A 14,638-nucleotide genomic window follows, 5' to 3' on the forward strand; every position below is an offset into this window, starting at 1 on the left:
GACAGAGGCTCTATCTCAACTCTATCCCTGTCCTGAGCATATTTACAAACCAAAACCCCTGTGAGAAGAGAAGGCCTTGGACAAACTGTTTCGTGACTAGAGATAGATGCCAAAGGATCTGGGGGCTGTGTGTGTGTGTGTGTGTGTGTGTGTGTGTGTGTGTGTGTGTGTGTGTGTGTGTGTGTGTGTGTGTGTGTGTGTGTGTGTGTGTGTGTGTGTGTGTGTGTGTGTGTGTGTGTGTGTGTGTGTGTGTGTGTGTGTGTGTGTGTGTGTGTGTGCGTGCGTGCGTGCGTGCGTGCGTGCGTGCGTGCGTGCGTGCGTGCGTGCGTGCGTGCGTGTGGGTGCATGCGTGTGTGTGCACTTGTGACTGTGTGTGTGGCTAATGTTTAAAAAAAACAAAACACAGTGAGACAGTAACTTGACCCAGATGTGTGAACGACAGTGTGTTAAACTATATATACAAAATTCTGTGGACTGCACAGAGGCCTGATCTCAACCCAATCGAACACCTTTGGGATGAATTGGAACGCCGACTGCAGGTCTAATCGCCCAACATCAGCGCCCAACCTCAATAATGCTCTTGTGGCTAAATGGACGCAAATCCCCACAGCAAAGTTCCAACATCTAGTGGAAAGCCTTCCCAGAAGAGTGGAGGCTGTTATAGCAGCAATGCTCCAACATCTAGTGGAAAGCCTTCCCAGAAGAGTGGAGGCTGTTATAGCAGCAATGTTCCAACATCTAGTGGAAAGCCTTCCCAGAAGAGTGGAGGCTGTTATAGCAGCAAAGTTCCAACATCTTGTGGAAAGCCTTCCCAGAAGAGTGGAGGCTGTTATAGCAGCAAAGTTCCAACATCTAGTGGAAAGCCTTCCCAGAAGAGTGGAGGCTGTTATAGCATCAATGTTCCAACATTTAGTGGAAAGCTTTCCCAGAAGAGTGGAGGCTGTTATAGCAGCAATGCTCCAACATCTAGTGGAAAGCCTTCCCAGAAGAGTGGAGGCTGTTATAGCAGCAATGCTCCAACATCTAGTGGAAAGCCTTCCCAGAAGAGTGGAGGCTGTTATAGCAGCAATGTTCCAACATGTAGTGGAAAGCCTTCCCAGAAGAATGGAGGCTGTTATAGCAGCAAAGGGGGGACCAACTCCATATTAATGCCCATGATTTTGGAATGAGATGTTCGACGAGCAGGTGTCCACATACTTTTGGCCACGTGGTGGACCTCTAGAAACATATAAACTGTCAGGTTTAAGTTTGTCTGTGAATTCCTGCTGCGCTTTGCTAATAAAACTCAGGTCGTCCTCGCAAAAGAGTTTTCTAAACCTCGAGGCTTCTTTCCTGGTTAAATTAAAGGCTGAATGAGACGATGTATCCTCAGCTTGCGAAAAATGTAAATTTCGGATACCCAAAGACGTGAATTAATTAACACTCCATTGGTTTGATTTGGTTTGATTTGGTTTGTTTTGGTTTGGTTTGGTTTGGTTTGATTTGGTTTGGTTTGATTTGGTTAGATTTGGTTTGATTTGGTTTGGTTTGATTTGGTTAGATTTGGTTTGATTTGGTTAGATTTGGTTTGGTTTGATTTGGTTAGATTTGGTTTGATTTGGTTAGATTTGGTTTGTTTTGGTTTGGTTTGATTTGGTTTGGTTTGGTTTGATTTGGTTTGGTTTGATTTGATTTGGTTTGGTTAGATTTGGTTTGGTTTGATTTGGTTTGGTTTGGTTTGATTTGGTTAGATTTGGTTAGATTTGGTTTGGTTTGATTTGATTTGGTTTGGTTTGATTTGGTTAGATTTGGTTTGATTTGGTTTGATTTGGTTAGATTTGGTTTGGTTTGATTTGGTTTGATTTGATTTTGTTTGATTTGGTTTGATTTGGTTTGATTTGGTTAGATTTGGTTTGATTTGGTTTGATTTGGTTTGATTTGGTTAGGATCCCCATTAGAAGACACCAATGCTGGCAGCTTACTGGGGTCCGGAACATTATGAATAGTTACAGACATAACAATTTACATACATTTTGACATGTTGTGTGTGTGTGTGTGTGTGTGTGTGTGTGTTTGTGTGTGTGTGTGTGTGTGTGTGTGTGTGTGTGTGTGTGTGTGTGTGTGTGTGTGTGTGTGTGTGTGTGTGTGTGTGTGTGTGTGTGCGCGTGCGTCTGTGCGTGTGTGTGTGCGTGCGCGTGTGTCTGTGCGTGTGTGTGCGTGCGTGCGCGTGTGTCTGTGCGTGTGTGTGCATGCGCGTGTGTCTGTGCGTGTGTGTGTGTGTGCGTGCGTGTGTGTGTGTGTATCATCTATTGCTTTGAATATGAGTTGTCTATAAAGGAAAGGCATATTAGACTATCAGCAGGCAGGGACAGTAACATCATGGACTGCTGAAGGGTGGGACTAATAACAACAAGAAAAACTCATGTAAAATATCCTTTGTCCTTAAAATGTATATAGGTTTAAAACTTTTGTTAAACAGCACAGTAAAAAAATATATGCCAATGTAACGGCGTTCTTCGTTTGTCGAAAGAGAGTCGGACCGAAATGCAGCGTGTTGGTTACTCATGTTTTTAATAGAACAAATGACGATACACAAAATAACAAAAACAACAAACGGAACGTGAAAAACCTATACAGCCTGTCTGGTGAACACTAACACAGAGACAGGAACAATCACCCACGAAATACAAAGTGAAACCCAGGCTACCTAAATACGGTTCCCAATCAGAGACAACGAGAATCACCTGACTCTGATTGAGAACCGCCTCAGGCAGCCAAACCTAAACTAAACACAACCCTAATCAACCACAATCCCAACGCCTACAAAAAAAACAATACGACAACACAATAACATAAACCCATGTCACACCCTGGCCTGACCAACTAATTAACTAAAACACAAAATACTAAGACCAAGGCGTGACAGCCAAATAGAAATCAAACGTGATGGTCTTCAGAGACAGAGGGGAGGGTTTGAGGCGAGCTGAAGGACTAAAATATACAGTAATATATCGGTAAAATGTATATAGTATGTATAAACAGGAAGTAGAAGCCTAAGTGTTGTTGTCCATTACTTTACCCCTGTTAGGGGAGGGGTTGCAGGGTTAGGGGAGGGGTGGCAGGGTTAGGGGAGGGGTGGCAGGGTTAGGGGAGGGGTGGCAGGGTTAGGGGAGGGGTGGTAGGGTTAAGGGAGGTGGGTTAAGGGAGGGGTGGCAGGGCAGGGTTAGGGGAGGGGTGGTAGGGTTAAGGGAGGGGTGGTGGTTAGGGTGCAGGGTTAGGGGAGGGGTGGTGGGTTAGGGTTGGCAGGGGGGTGGTAGGGTTAGGGGGGGTGGTAGGGTTAGGGGGGAGGGGGCAGGGTGGGGAGGGTTAAGGGGGAGGGGTGGTAGGGGTGGGGTAGGGTGCAGGGTTAGGGGAGGGGTGGCAGGGTTAGGGGAGGGGTGGCAGGGTTAGGGGAAAATCATAAAGGAAAATATATATTTTTTAAATGTATATATATATATGTGTGTTTGCATATGAAATATCTAAAATATGGGGGGTTGGAAATGATGCAGACAGTTACATTGATTGAACCACAATCTCTCTGCAATAATAAAGCTGAACCCCTCCCTAAAACAACTAAAACAAACATTACGGACCACATCCCATGCCAAAAATACCAATCTCTCCACCGCCGCTTGTACACATGCCACTTATATTATGTCATCCTGCTCAGTCAAAACACCATGGTAACAACAGTTAGGAATTTCATTCATTTCATTCACCCAGTTTCCCAAAGGCTGTGACCTCACTACGCTGCGCTATGATTGGTCGAAGCCTTGTCTGACAATATTTAGTCAGAATGTCCTCGTTCTGTTTTGTTAGACCAGTCTGTAAACCATTCAAAACGTGGCTACTGCACTTTCCCCTCATAAAATAACTTTTATATGAAAGCTAAAGTTCATTTCATTTTGCCACAAGTAGGGTTTCTTCTTTTTATTCAAATGGAGCCAATGTTGCTGTAACACTTTTACTCTTCATACCGAGACTTTATAAAGTCCTTATATGGAAATGACCTAATTGGTTTTTCAATTAAGATTAAACACTTCAGTTTTGACAAGATTTGAAAACTTGAATAAACTTTGTTTATTTGACACCAATCAAACAGAATCGTCAATTTGCTCAAAAGAGACTCTTTACTGCAATGTTGCTCTCGAATGACTGACTGACTGATTGGATTATTGTTTAATTCATAGATTAATTGATCGATTTGTTGTTTGTGTGATTGATTGATTTAATAATTTATTGTATTATTGAATAATTTATAGATGAAAAATCTATTGGTTGTTTGTTTGATTGATTGAAGTGTTGTATTATTGATTGATTGTCTCTCTCCAGGGCGAAGCTGGCCCCACTGGTGCTCGTGGACCTGAGGGCGCTCAGGGACCCCGTGGAGAGTCAGGAACCCCTGGATCGCCCGGACCCGCCGGCGCATCTGTGAGTGTCCCCATAAAAAGTGTCCCCATAAAACATTGTCACTGTAAAACAGTGTCCCCACATAAGTGTCCCTAAACAGTCCTCATGAGTGTCCCCATCAAAAGTGTCCCCACAAAAAAGTGTCCCCATAAAACAGTGTCCCTGTAAAACAGTGTCCCCACATAAGTGTCCCTAAACAGTCCCCATGAGTGTCCCCATAAACCTGTGTGTTAGTGTTCCAAGTCACATGACTAGGGCTTTTCCTGATTGAACGATGACCTTAAGTATTATACTATAAGATATGGCCATGTGAAAGGATGTTGTTCCTCTGTCCTTCCCTACAGGGAAACCCTGGTACTGATGGTATTGGAGGATCTAAAGGATCGGCTGTGAGTATACCAGACAACCTCTCCTCTGTCTCTGTCTCCCTCTCTCCCTCTCTCCCCTGTCTCTGTCTCCCTCTCCCTCCTCTCTCCCTGTCTCTGTCTCCTCCCTCCCTCTCTCCCCTGTCTCTGTCTCCCTCTCTCCCTCTCTCCCTCTGTCCTCTGTCTCTGTCTTCCTCTCTCCCTCTCTCCTCTCTCTCTGTCTCCCTCCCTCGCTCCCCTGTCTCTGTCTCCCTCTCTCCCTCTCTCCTCTGTCTCTCTCCCTCCCTCCCTCTCTCCTCTGTCTCTGTCTCCCTCCCTCTCTACTCTTCTCCTGTCTTCCTCCCTCCCTCTCTCCTCTTCTCCTGTCTCCCTCCCTCTCTCCAATGTCTCTGTCTCCCTCTCTCTCTCCCCTGTCTCTGTCTCCCTCCCTCTCTCCCCTGTCTCTGTCTCCCTCCCTCTCTCCTCTGTCTCTGTCTCCCTCCCTCTCTCCCTCTCTCCCCTGCCTCTGTCTCCCTCCCTCTATCCTCTGTCTCTGTCTCCCTCCCTCTCTCCCCTGTCTCTGTCTCCCTCCCTCTCTCCTCTGTCTCTGTCTCCCTCCCTCTCTCCCTCTCTCCCCTGTCTCTGTCTCCCTCCCTCTCTCCTCTGTCTCTGTCTCCCTCCCCCTCTCTCCCCTGTCTGTCTTCCTCCCTCCCTCTCTCCCCTGTCTCTGTCTCCCTCTCCCCCCTGTCTCTGTCTCTGTCTCCCTCCCTCTCTCCCTGTCTCTGTCTCTGTCTCCCTCCCTCTCTCCCCTGTCTCTGTCTCCCTGCCTCCCTCTCTCCTCTGTCTCGGTCTCCCTCCCTCTCTCTCTCCCCTGTCTCTGTCTCCCTCCCTCTCTCCCCTGTCTTTGTCTCCCTCCCTTCCTCTCCCCTCTGTCTCGGTCTCCCTCCCTCTCTCTCTCCCCTGTCTCTGTCTCCCTCCCTCTCTCCCCTGTCTTTGTCTCCCTCCCTTCCTCTCTCCTCTGTCTCGGTCCCCCTCCCTCCCTCCCTCTCTCCCCTGTCTCTGTCTCTGTCTCCCTCCCTCCCTCTCTCCCCTGTCTCTGTCTCCTTCCCTCTCTCCCCTGTCTCTGTCTCCCTGCCTCCCTCTCTCCTCTGTCTCTGTCTCCCTCCCTCTATCCCCTGTCTCTGTCTCCCTCCCTCCATCTCTCCCCTGTCTCTGTCTCCCTCCCTCCCTCTCTCCCCTGTTTCTGTCTCCCTGTCTCCCTCTCTCCTCTGTCTCTGTCTCCCTCCCTCCCTCTCTCCCCTGTCTCTGTCTCACTCCCTCTCTCCCCTGTCTCTGTCTCCCTCCCTCCCTCTCTCCCCCGTCTCTGTCTCACTGCCTCCCTCTCTCCTCTGTCTCTGTCTCCCTCCCTCTCTCTCTCCCCTGTCTCTGTCTCCCTCCCTCTCTCCCCTGTCTCTGTCTCCCTCCCTCCCTCTCTCCCCCATCTCTGTCTCCCTCCCTCCCTCTCTCCCCTGTCTCTGTCTCCCTCCCTCCCTCTCTCCCCCATCTCTGTCTCCCTCCCTCCATCTCTCCACTGTCTCTGTCTCCCTCCCTCCATCTCTCCACTGTCTCTGTCTCCCTCCCTCCATCTCTCCACTGTCTCTGTCTCCCTCCCTCCATCTCTCCACTGTCTCTGTCTCCCTCCCTCCATCTCTCCACTGTCTCTGTCTCCCTCCCTCCATCTCTCCACTTTCTCTTTCTCCCTCCCTTTCTCCCCTGTCTCTGTCTCCCTCCCTCTTTCCCCTGTCTCTGTCTCCCTCCCTCTCTCCCCTGTCTCTGTCTCCCTCCCTCTATCCCCTGTCTCTGTCTCCCTCCCTTTCTCCCCTGTCTCTGTCTCCCTCCCTCCATCTCTCCCCTGTCTCTGTCTCCCTCCCTCTCTCCCCTGTCTCTGTCTCCCTCTCTCCATCTCTCCCCTGTCTCTGTCTCCCTCCCTCTCTCCCCTGTCTCTGTCTCCCTCCCTCCCTCTCTCCTCTGTCTCTGTCTCCCTCCCTCCCTTTCTCCCCTGTCTCTGTCTCACTCCCTCTCTCCCCTGTCTCTGTCTCCCTCCCTCCCTCTCTCCTCTGTCTCTGTCTCCCTCCCTCCCTCTCTCCCCTGTCTCTGTCTCAGTCCCTCTCTCCCCCGTCTCTGTCTCACTGCCTCCCTCTTTCCTCTGTCTCTGTCTCCCTCCCTCTCTCCCCTGTCTCTGTCTCCCTCCCTCTCTCCCTTGTCTCTGTCTCCCTCCCTCCCTCTCTCCCCTGTCTCTGTCTCCCTCCCTCCATCTCTCCACTGTCTCTGTCTCCCTCCCTCCATCTCTCCACTGTCTCTGTCTCCCTCCCTCTCTCCCCTGTCTCTGTCTCCCTCCCTCTCTCCCCTGTCCCTGTCTCCCTCCCTCTCTCCCCTGTCTCTGTCTCCCTCCCTCCATCTCTCCCCTGTCTCTGTCTCCCTCCCTCTCTCCCCTGTCTCTGTCTCCCTCTCTCCATCTCTCCTCTGTCTCTGTCTCCCCCCTCTCTCCTCTGTCTCTGTCTCCCTCCCTCCCTCTCTCCCCTGTCTCTGTCTCCCTCCCTCTCTCCCCTGTCTCTGTCTCCCTCCCTCCATCTCTCCCCTGTCTCTGTTTCCCTCCATCTCTCCCCTGTCTCTGTCTCCCTCCCTCTCTCCCCTGTCTCTGTCTCCCTCTCTCCTCTCTCGCTGTATCTTATACATTTACATTTAAGTCATTTAGCAGACGCTCTTATCCAGAGCGACTTACAAATTGGTGAATTCACCTTCTGACATCAGTGGAACAGCCACTTTACAATAGTGCATCTAAATCATTTAAGGGGGGGTGAGAAGGATTGCTTTATCCTATCCTAGGTATTCCTTGAAGAGGTGGGGTTTCAGGTGTCTCCGGAAGGTGGTGATTGACTCCGCTGTCCTGGCGTCGTGAGGGAGTTTGTTCCACCATTGGGGGGCCAGAGCAGCGAACAGTTTTGACTGGGCTGAGCGGGAACTGTACTTCCTCAGTGGTAGGGAGGCGAGCAGGCCAGAGGTGGATGAACGCAGTGCCCTTGTTTGGGTGTAGGGCCTGATCAGAGCCTGGAGGTACTGCGGTGCCGTTCCCCTCACAGCTCCGTAGGCAAGCACCATGGTCTTGTAGCGGATGCGAGCTTCAACTGGAAGCCAGTGGAGAGAGCGGAGGAGCGGGGTGACGTGAGAGAACTTGGGAAGGTTGAACACCAGACGGGCTGCGGCGTTCTGGATGAGTTGTAGGGGTATAATGGCACAGGCAGGGAGCCCAGCCAACAGCGAGTTGCAGTAATCCAGACGGGAGATGACAAGTGCCTGGATTAGGACCTGCGCCGCTTCCTGTGTGAGGCAGGGTCGTACTCTGCGGATGTTGTAGAGCATGAACCTACAGGAACGGGCCACCGCCTTGATGTTAGTTGAGAACGACAGGGTGTTGTCCAGGATCACGCCAAGGTTCTTAGCGCTCTGGGAGGAGGACACAATGGAGCTGTCAACCGTGATGGCAAGATCATGGAACGGGCAGTCCTTCCCCGGGAGGAAGAGCAGCTCCGTCTTGCCGAGGTTCAGCTTGAGGTGGTGATCCGTCATCCACACTGATATGTCTGCCAGACATGCAGAGATGCGATTCGCCACCTGGTCATCAGAAGGGGGAAAGGAGAAGATTAATTGTGTGTCGTCTGCATAGCAATGATAGGAGAGACCATGTGAGGTTATGACAGAGCCAAGTGACTTGGTGTATAGCGAGAATAGGAGAGGGCCTAGAACAGAGCCCTGGGGGACACCAGTGGTGAGAGCGCGTGGCGAGGAGACAGATTCTCGCCACGCCACCTGGTAGGAGCGACCTGTCAGGTAGGACGCAATCCAAGCGTGGGCCGCACCGGAGATGCCCAACTCGGAGAGGGTGGAGAGGAGGATCTGATGGTTCACAGTGTCGAAGGCAGCCGATAAGTCTAGAAGGATGAGAGCAGAGGAGAGAGAGTTAGCTTTAGCAGTGCGGAGCGCCTCCGTGATACAGAGAAGAGCAGTCTCAGTTGAATGACTAGTCTTGAAACCTGACTGATTTGGATCAAGAAGGTCATTCTGAGAGAGATAGCGGGAGAGCTGGCCAAGGACGGCACGTTCAAGAGTTTTGGAGAGAAAAGAAAGAAGGGATACTGGTCTGTAGTTGTTGACATCGGAGGGATCGAGTGTAGGTTTTTTCAGAAGGGGTGCAACTCTCGCTCTCTTGAAGACGGAAGGGACGTAGCCAGCGGTCAGGGATGAGTTGATGAGCGAGGTGAGGTAAGGGAGAAGTTCTCCGGAAATGGTCTGGAGAAGAGAGGAGGGGATAGGGTCAAGCGGGCAGGTTGTTGGGCAGCCGGCCGTCACAAGAAGCGAGATTTCATCTGGAGAGAGAGGGGAGAAAGAGGTCAGAGCACAGGGTAGGGCAGTGTGATCAGAACCAGCGGTGTCGTTTGACTTAGCAAACGAGGATCGGATGTCGTCGACCTTCTTTTCAAAATGGTTGACGAAGTCATCTGCAGAGAGGGAGGAGGGGGGAGGAGGATTCAGGAGGGAGGAGAAGGTGGCAAAGAGCTTCCTAGGGTTAGAGGCAGATGCTTGGAATTTAGAGTGGAAGAAAGTGGCTTTAGCAGCAGAGACAGAGGAGGAAAATGTAGAGAGGAGGGAGTGAAAGGATGCCAGGTCCGCAGGGAGGCGAGTTTTCCTCCATTTCCGCTCGGCTGCCCGGAGCACTGTTCTGTGAGCTCGCAATGAGTCGTCGAGCCACGGAGCGGGAGGGGAGGACCGAGCCGGCCTGGAGGATAGGGGACATAGAGAGTCAAAGGATGCAGAAAGGGAAGAGAGGAGGGTTGAGGAGGCAGAATCAGGAGATAGGTTGGAGAAGGTATGAGCAGAGGGAAGAGATGATAGGATGGAAGAGGAGAGAGTAGCGGGGGAGAGAGAGCGAAGGTTGGGACGGCGCGATACCATCCGAGTAGGGGCAGTGTGGGAAGTGTTGGATGAGAGCGAGAGGGAAAAGGATACAAGGTAGTGGTCGGAGACTTGGAGGGGAGTTGCAATGAGGTTAGTGGAAGAACAGCATCTAGTAAAGATGAGGTCGAGCGTATTGCCTGCCTTGTGAGTAGGGGGAAGGTGAGAGGGTGAGGTCAAAAGAGGAGAGGAGTGGAAAGAAGGAGGCAGAGAGGAATGAGTCAAAGGTAGACGTGGGGAGGTTAAAGTCGCCCAGGACTGTGAGAGGTGAGCCGTCCTCAGGAAAGGAGCTTATCAAGGCATCAAGCTCATTGATGAACTCTCCGAGGGAACCTGGAGGGTGATAAATAATAAGGATGTTAAGCTTGAAAGGGCTGGTAACTGTGACAGCATGGAATTCAAAGGAGGCGATAGACAGATGGGTAAGGGGAGAAAGAGAGAATGACCACTTGGGAGAGATGAGGATCCCGGTGCCACCACCCCGCTGACCAGAAGCTCTCGGGGTGTGCGAGAACACGTGGGCGGACGAAGAGAGAGCAGTAGGAGTAGCAGTGTTGTCTGTGGTGATCCATGTTTCCGTCAGTGCCAAGAAGTCGAGGGACTGGAGGGAGGCATAGGCTGAGATGAACTCTGCCTTGTTGGCCACAGATCGGCAGTTCCAGAGGCTACCGGAGACCTGGAACTCCACGTGGGTTGTGCGCGCTGGGACCACCAGATTAGGGTGGCCGCGGCCACGCGGTGTGGAGCGTTTGTATGGTCTGTGCAGAGAGGAGAGAACAGGGATAGATAGACACATAGTTGACAGGCTACAGAAGAGGCTACGCTAATGCAAAGGAGATTGGAATGACAAGTGGACTACACTTATCGAATGTTCAGAACGTTAAGCTTACGTAGCAAGAATCTTATTGACTAAAATGATTGAAATGATACAGTGCTGCTGGAGTAGGCTAGCTGGCAGTGGCTACGTTGTTGACACTACACTAATCTTCTCCTTGTATGAGCTGAAAGTTTAGAGGGACGGCCAGGTCTTGATAGATTTGCAGTGGTCTGATACTCCTTCCATTTCAATATTATCCCTTGCACAGTGCTCCTTGGGATGTTTAAAGCTTGGGAAATCTTTTTGTATCCAAATCCGGCTTTAAACTTCTTCACAACAGAATCTCGGACCTGCCTGGTGTGTTCCTTGTTCTTCATGATGCTCTCTGCGCTTTTAACGGACCTCTGAGACTATCACAGTGCACGTGCATTTATACGGAGACTTGATTACACACAGGTAGATTGTATCTATCATCATTAGTCATTTAGGTCAACATTGGATCATTCAGAGATCCTCACTGAACTTCTGGAGAGAGTTTGCTGCACTGAAAGTAAAGGGGCTGAATAATTTTGCACGCCCAATTTTTCAGTTTTTCATTTGTTAAAAAAGTTTGAAATATCCAATAAATGTCGTTCCACTTCATGATTGTGTCCCACTTGTTGTTGATTTTTCACAAAAAAATACAGTTTTATATCTTTATGTTTGAAGCCTGAAATGTGGCAAAAGGTCGCAAAGTTCAGGGGGCCGAATACTTTCGCAAGGCACTGTAATGTGTGGGATCTGCTAGTACTAGAATATGGTTTATGAATAGAGGTCATTGTAAGGACAGATGCTGGGAGATGCTGGGAGATGAGAAGCAAGTACAGTGAGTGAACGTTTAATAAATAACCGACATGAAACAAACAAGGACAGCGTCTGGACAGGGGGAAACATAATGACAATAATGCTGACACGGGGAACAAACTGAGGAACAGACAGATATAGAAGGGGCAATCAACAAAGTGAAAGGTTTCAGTTGAGTCCAATATTGCGCTGATGCGCGTAATGATAATGTCAGCTGTGCGTAATGATGGTGACAGGTGTGCATAATGACGGTGACAGGTGTGCGTAATGATGATGTCAGCTGTGTGTAATGATGGTGACAGGTGTGCGTAATGACGGTGACAGGTGTGCGTAATAATGATGTCAGCTGTGCGTAATGATGATGTCAGCTGTGCGTAATGATGGTGACAGGTGTGCGTAATGATGATGTCAGCTGTGCGTAATGATGGTGACAGGTGTGCATAATGACGGTGACAGGAAACTTTTGAAAAATATTTGTTCCATTTACCTGGTCAGGTGACGTGGTTAGGAAAAGCTCTTGGTCTTTTTAACTTCCCCTAGAACAAGAAGCCATTAGAATCATTTAGATCAGAATCAGTCAGGTGTGTTACGTCACTTTCAGTTAGTTATGGCTTAGACCAGAAACACACACACACACGCAAGCACACACGCAAGCACACACACACACGCAAGCACACACACACACACACTGTCACTTACATAATAGTCAAGCAGACTGCAGCTGATTCTTGGCGCTGGAATGAAGGAGTGAGATCAGGGCAAGGCCCAGGCATATCTGTAGCTTCAGGACCTCTGCCACCTGTTCCACCCACTAACTCATGTTACACTGAAGCCATATATTTATATTCCTTATCCCATTCCTTTACTTAGATGTGTGTGTATTAGGTAGGTTGTTGTGGAATTGTTAGATTACATGTTAGATATTACTGCACTGTCAGAACTAGAAGCACAAGCATTTTGCCTTTTGCTACACTCGCAATGACATCTGCTAACCATTTGTATGTGACCAATAACATCTGCTAACCATTTGTATGTGACCAATAACATCTGCTAACCATTTGTATGTGACCAATAACATCTGCTAACCATGTGTATGTGACCAATAACATCTGCTAACCATGTGTATGTGACCAATAACATCTGCTAACCATGTGTATGTGACCAATGACATCTGCTAACCATGTGTATGTGACCAATAACATCTGCTAACCATGTGTATGTGACCAATGACATCTGCTAACCATGTGTATGTGACCAATGACATCTGCTAACCATGTGTATGTGACCAATGACATCTGCTGACCATGTGTATGTGACCAATAACATCTGCTAACCATGTGTATGTGACCAATGACATCTGCTAACCATGTGTATGTGACCAATAACATCTGCTAACCATGTGTATGTGACCAATGACATCTGCTAACCATGTGTATGTGACCAATGACATCTGCTAACCATTTGTATGTGACCAATACAATTTGATTGGAGCCTAAATAAGTCAAATTAAATACATAATAAATAAATACATCTAAAAGCCTAGATAAATAAAGTTGTATATTTTTCTCCTCATTGATCTAGAAGCAGTCACATCACAACTTTTTGTCAGATCTCGATATCATCCTGTTACTCGGTTTAGTGTTCCCTTCCCATATCACACAGTGATCATTTCAGCGTGATGATTGATTGATTGATACGTGATTGACATCTCTCTACTACAGGGTGCTCCTGGTATCGCTGGCGCGCCTGGCTTCCCCGGGCCCCGTGGCCCTCCAGGACCCCAGGGGGCCACTGGACCTCTCGGACCAAAGGGAACATCTGTACGTCAAAACTATCCTCAAATCTGTTTCTCCAAACTTGTTATAATATGTAATGAATGTCAGGGATGTTACGAGGTTTATGTCGTATAGTAAAATACTGTTATGTGATTCAGTTTGCATTTCAATATACAATATACAACTTCGGTTTGGTCTGTAATGTAATAAAAACCCATGTGTGTTTTTTGTCTTCCTCTTTAGGGTGACCCCGGTATCCCAGGTTTCAAGGGTGAGGCTGGACCCAAGGGAGAGCTTGTGAGTGTTATTGTTTTGAAGCTGCTGCTCTTACCACTGTGCTTTTGTCCGAACTCTGTCTATGTTGCTGTCTCTGTCTCTCTCTCTCTCTCTCTCTCTCTCTCTCTCTCTCTCTCTCTCTCTCTCTGTCTCTCTCTCTGTCTCTCTCTCTGTCTCTCTCTCTCTCTGTCTCTGTCTCTCTCTCTCTGTCTCTCTCTCTCTGTCTCTGTCTCTCTGCCTCTGTCTCTGTCTCTCTGTCTCTGTCTCTGTCTCTCTCTCTCTCTCCCTGTCTCTGTCTCTCTCTCTCTCTCTCTCTCTCTCTGTCTCTCTCTCTGTGTCTCTGTCTCTCTCTCTCTCTCTCTCTCTCTCTCTCTCTTTCTCTCTGTCTCTGTCTCTGTCTCGGTCTCTCTGTCTCTCTCTTGTATGTCTCCATCATTCTTTCATCTTTCCTCTCTGATAGCTAAGTAATGCCTCAACATACTGGTCCAGGAGTTTATAACACCCCATGAAACACACACACAGTATGGAGAGCATCCCCGATTTCTTCCAGACGGTAACAGAGTTTGTAACTGGTCACAAGGGAGTCCTATTTATTTATTACTGCTCAACAATCCAGCATTAGGGCAACTAATGGCGCAGGCAAGCAACAGAAAAAACATTTTATGATAGTTTCTAAAATAAAATCAAGATGGCTTATTTATCATGAGAAAACTCTGACCCTCCAAGTATTTACCAAGCTGCAAAGATCTTACTTAATGATAAGACTTCCACTTCCTCTTTTTGTTGAGTTCCCACCCAGCTTCACCTAACATCAGCATGTTAGCATCTTGAACAGTTTATCTCCCTTCTTAGTATCTTGGCTATAGTGCCCTCAACCTCAAGTCATCTTGCAGTACAATCTTCAAATTGAATTGATTGATTTTTAGAGATGATGGATATTAAATCAAATCAAATGTATTAATTAAGCTCTTCTTACATCTTACAAGTGCTGTACAGAGACCCAGCCTAAAACCCCAAACAGCAAGCAATGCAGGTGTAGAAGCACGGTGGCTCGGAACAACTCCCTAGAAAGGCCAAAACCTAGGAAGAAACCTAGAGAGGAACCAGGCTATGAAGGGTGGCCAGTCCTCTTCTGGCTGTGCTGGGTGGAAATTATAACAGAA

At 48.6% G+C, this 14,638-nt stretch overlaps 1 protein-coding gene across 2 annotated transcripts in view; it reads left to right on the forward strand.

Moving 5' to 3' along the window:
- LOC135540388 (collagen alpha-1(II) chain-like) overlaps positions 1 to 14,638 on the forward strand; it is a 103,513-nt gene that overhangs the window by 53,605 nt on the left and 35,270 nt on the right. For both annotated transcript variants that reach the window (XM_064967005.1, XM_064967006.1), the window contains 4 exons: positions 4,354 to 4,452; positions 4,776 to 4,820; positions 13,146 to 13,244; positions 13,443 to 13,496. In XM_064967005.1, the coding sequence (XP_064823077.1) occupies positions 4,354 to 4,452; positions 4,776 to 4,820; positions 13,146 to 13,244; positions 13,443 to 13,496 (297 nt within the window). The remainder of the gene's footprint in view (positions 1 to 4,353; positions 4,453 to 4,775; positions 4,821 to 13,145; positions 13,245 to 13,442; positions 13,497 to 14,638) is intronic.

This window comes from Oncorhynchus masou, chromosome 5, assembly GCF_036934945.1.
Source record: "Oncorhynchus masou masou isolate Uvic2021 chromosome 5, UVic_Omas_1.1, whole genome shotgun sequence".
Lineage (NCBI taxonomy): Eukaryota > Metazoa > Chordata > Actinopteri > Salmoniformes > Salmonidae > Oncorhynchus > Oncorhynchus masou.